This window comes from Prunus persica, chromosome G2 (genome assembly GCF_000346465.2).
Source record: "Prunus persica cultivar Lovell chromosome G2, Prunus_persica_NCBIv2, whole genome shotgun sequence".
Lineage (NCBI taxonomy): Eukaryota > Viridiplantae > Streptophyta > Magnoliopsida > Rosales > Rosaceae > Prunus > Prunus persica.
Genome location: NC_034010.1, coordinates 19,935,619 through 19,938,346, shown reverse-complemented (window position 1 = coordinate 19,938,346; position 2,728 = coordinate 19,935,619). Strand labels below are relative to the sequence as shown.

At 38.6% G+C, this 2,728-nt stretch overlaps 1 protein-coding gene across 1 annotated transcript; it reads left to right on the top strand.

Annotated features, from left to right (window-relative positions):
• Window positions 475-1,341, top strand: LOC18785916. Its single transcript, XM_007219570.1, has one exon. It carries the CDS (start codon window positions 475-477, stop codon window positions 1,339-1,341), a length of 867 nt encoding a protein of 288 aa, XP_007219632.1.

The window sequence follows — 2,728 nt, the reverse complement described above, 5'->3', positions numbered from 1 at the left end:
ACACAATGGATGGTGACATTTTAATGCAGAATATTGCATATTTGCAGATCATGCCTCCTCCTTGGGAAACAATCATGTGAATGAAGGACCTGCAAAACAAGATGAATTAAACTAATCATATGCGTTGATCAGCATAATTGAGTTAAATGGTTTTTGCCTCTCTACGTATTTGTGTAAACAGGGACGTCAACGCCACTCGTGGTATCGTATATTAATTATGATTGATTAAATGGTTGTAGCATTTTAACGTGCTAAATTAATCAATTCATGAGTTGGAATGATTCCCGCATAAACATTGCCTAGGGAACATATAGATCCAAATCGAAATCATGTTACCTCTCACTGATGATTGAAGTGGATGAGATTCCATGTCCCCCTCTTCAATCAACACTATATATTAAGCCCTCTGAATTGTACATCAATTAAAAGTTTCTAAGTCTTCTGTTCTATCTTCTCACAACACACAAAGAAGAAATGGCTTTCCACACTCGCTCTAACAGCTTCCCTTCAAGGCCACACCCGATCGTTCAAGAAGTTGACGAACATTTGTGTAGACTGAGGTCTTCTGAGGCAGCCTCCACATCTTCATCATCAATATGCCACAAACTAAGTGGCCTCGAAGACTTGCATGATCGTGTTGATAAGTTGCTTCAGTTGCCTCTCACACAACAAGCCTTGGCCAAAGAGCAGAATGAGAAATGGACTAATGAGCTATTAGATGGCTCTCTCAGGCTCTTGGATGGTTGCAGCAGCGCCAAGGATGCTATCTTGCAAACCAAGGAATGCGTACAGGATCTTCAATCGATCATACGAAGAACACGAGGAGGTGAATCTGGAGCACTCACCAGTGAGGTTAGGAAATACTTAACCTCCAGGAAGATGGTGAAAAAGACAATCCAAAAGGCTATGAAGAATCTCAAGGGAATCGAAAACAGATCCACCTTCTCTTCCCCAAACCAGGACAATGAGTCTATTGCCATTGTTAACAAGTTGAGAGAAGTTGAAGCAGTCACTCTTGCAGTGTTTGAGTCACTGCTGGCCTTCATATCTGGACCAAAATCACAGCCAAGCAGCTGGTCATTGGTCTCCAAGATGCTGCACTCCAAAAAAGTTGCTTGTGAGGAAGAAACAGAAGCCAATGAATTTGCAAAAGTGGATGCTGCATTGAACTCACTCATTGGATACAAGACAAGCAAATCTCAATACAAAAGTGTCGAAAATGCGCAGAACCAGCTTGAGAAGCTAGAGTCATGCATTCAAGACCAAGAAGAAGGAGTTGAGTGCCTATTTAGGCAATTGATCAAAACAAGAGTCTCCTTCCTCAACATCCTTAACCACTAGAGAGATATTAGCTTTTTCGATTATGTACGTGAAAAACATACATGTGTATACTACAAATACATCCTTTGATATCAAACTGATACAATCTGAACGGTGAATGGCATTTACATTAAAATATGAACGGTGATTATATACGTGTTAAGCAATGGAAACAGTTCTGGCTAGTTTTCAGTTGCAGGGACAATAGAATCAATTACCAATCTCATGTTGTTCCTCCACGTCATGGAAAACGCATACTAAACTCATCTTTGTTGTTTTTGCCTGCCTCTTGCACAACAATCAACCTGGGGTTTGAAGATTATTGTGATTTTGTTAGAGAATATAGGTATAATATGGAATGATTACCAAGTATATGCCAAATCATATGCTTAATAAATGATGTCGCTCATTATGCTATTGGGGTGGGAGATGGGGCATTTCCAACAGAAAAATTTATATGAAACGGGGATAGCACTCGTTTGCTATCTCTGGCCAATCACGCTATGCCAAGTGAAAAAATTATCACGTGTGGCATAACGTGATTAGTCGGGGATAGAAAAACAGTGATATCCCCGTTGCACGCTAGTGTTTCTTCATTTCCAACCTTGAAGCTTATTTTATACTTCTTTAATGCCATTGTTTGTCCCTAAAGGACTTGTACCTCAAGTGATTAAGAACATTTATTTTTGCACCTGAAGTTTTAAGTTTGAATCCCCTCTCTCCCTTTATTGCTCGTATAAATAAACAAATGTTATTGTTTGCCCACTTTTGTCTTTGCAAATTACACTCTGAATCAAAGACATGGAAATTCAAAAGGAGCTATGCAAATATTGGGTTTGACACGGATCCTAAGCCGGAAAGTGCAATTGAGATGGTAAAAGTAAAAAAGATGATTTGATTTCTGTCAGCCAAGACAAAATGAAATCATGTTCCTTAATTTTGCTTAATTAGAAACAAACATACAATTTATTTGCAAGCAGACAAGCACGAAGTAATTTTCGGTCCTCAGTTGTGTCCAAGATAAGGATAACACTATAATTCACACGTTCGTTTTGGACATCAATTCATTATCATTAAAGTTCTCTCCAAACACCCTTCTATAACACTTGTGCATTTTATAGAGCAGGAACTTGGATCCATAGGTAATTAAAGTTGTCCAAGTGCAAGACACATCGAAACCTAATTTCTCAACTTCGTGATAAATTGTTGGTGTACTTGGATAGGAATGAACTATGTTCCTTGCCGCATACGGAATTCATTTTAGCAACTCTATAGATATCTGTATTAGCCAAAAACGAAACTTTTAGGCCTTCTTTGTTACACAAGACTACGACACAAATTGGACTATTTAGTACTAATCATGTCTTGCATCAAACAAGGATTTATTTAAGACCTGGACTAAGTAGGA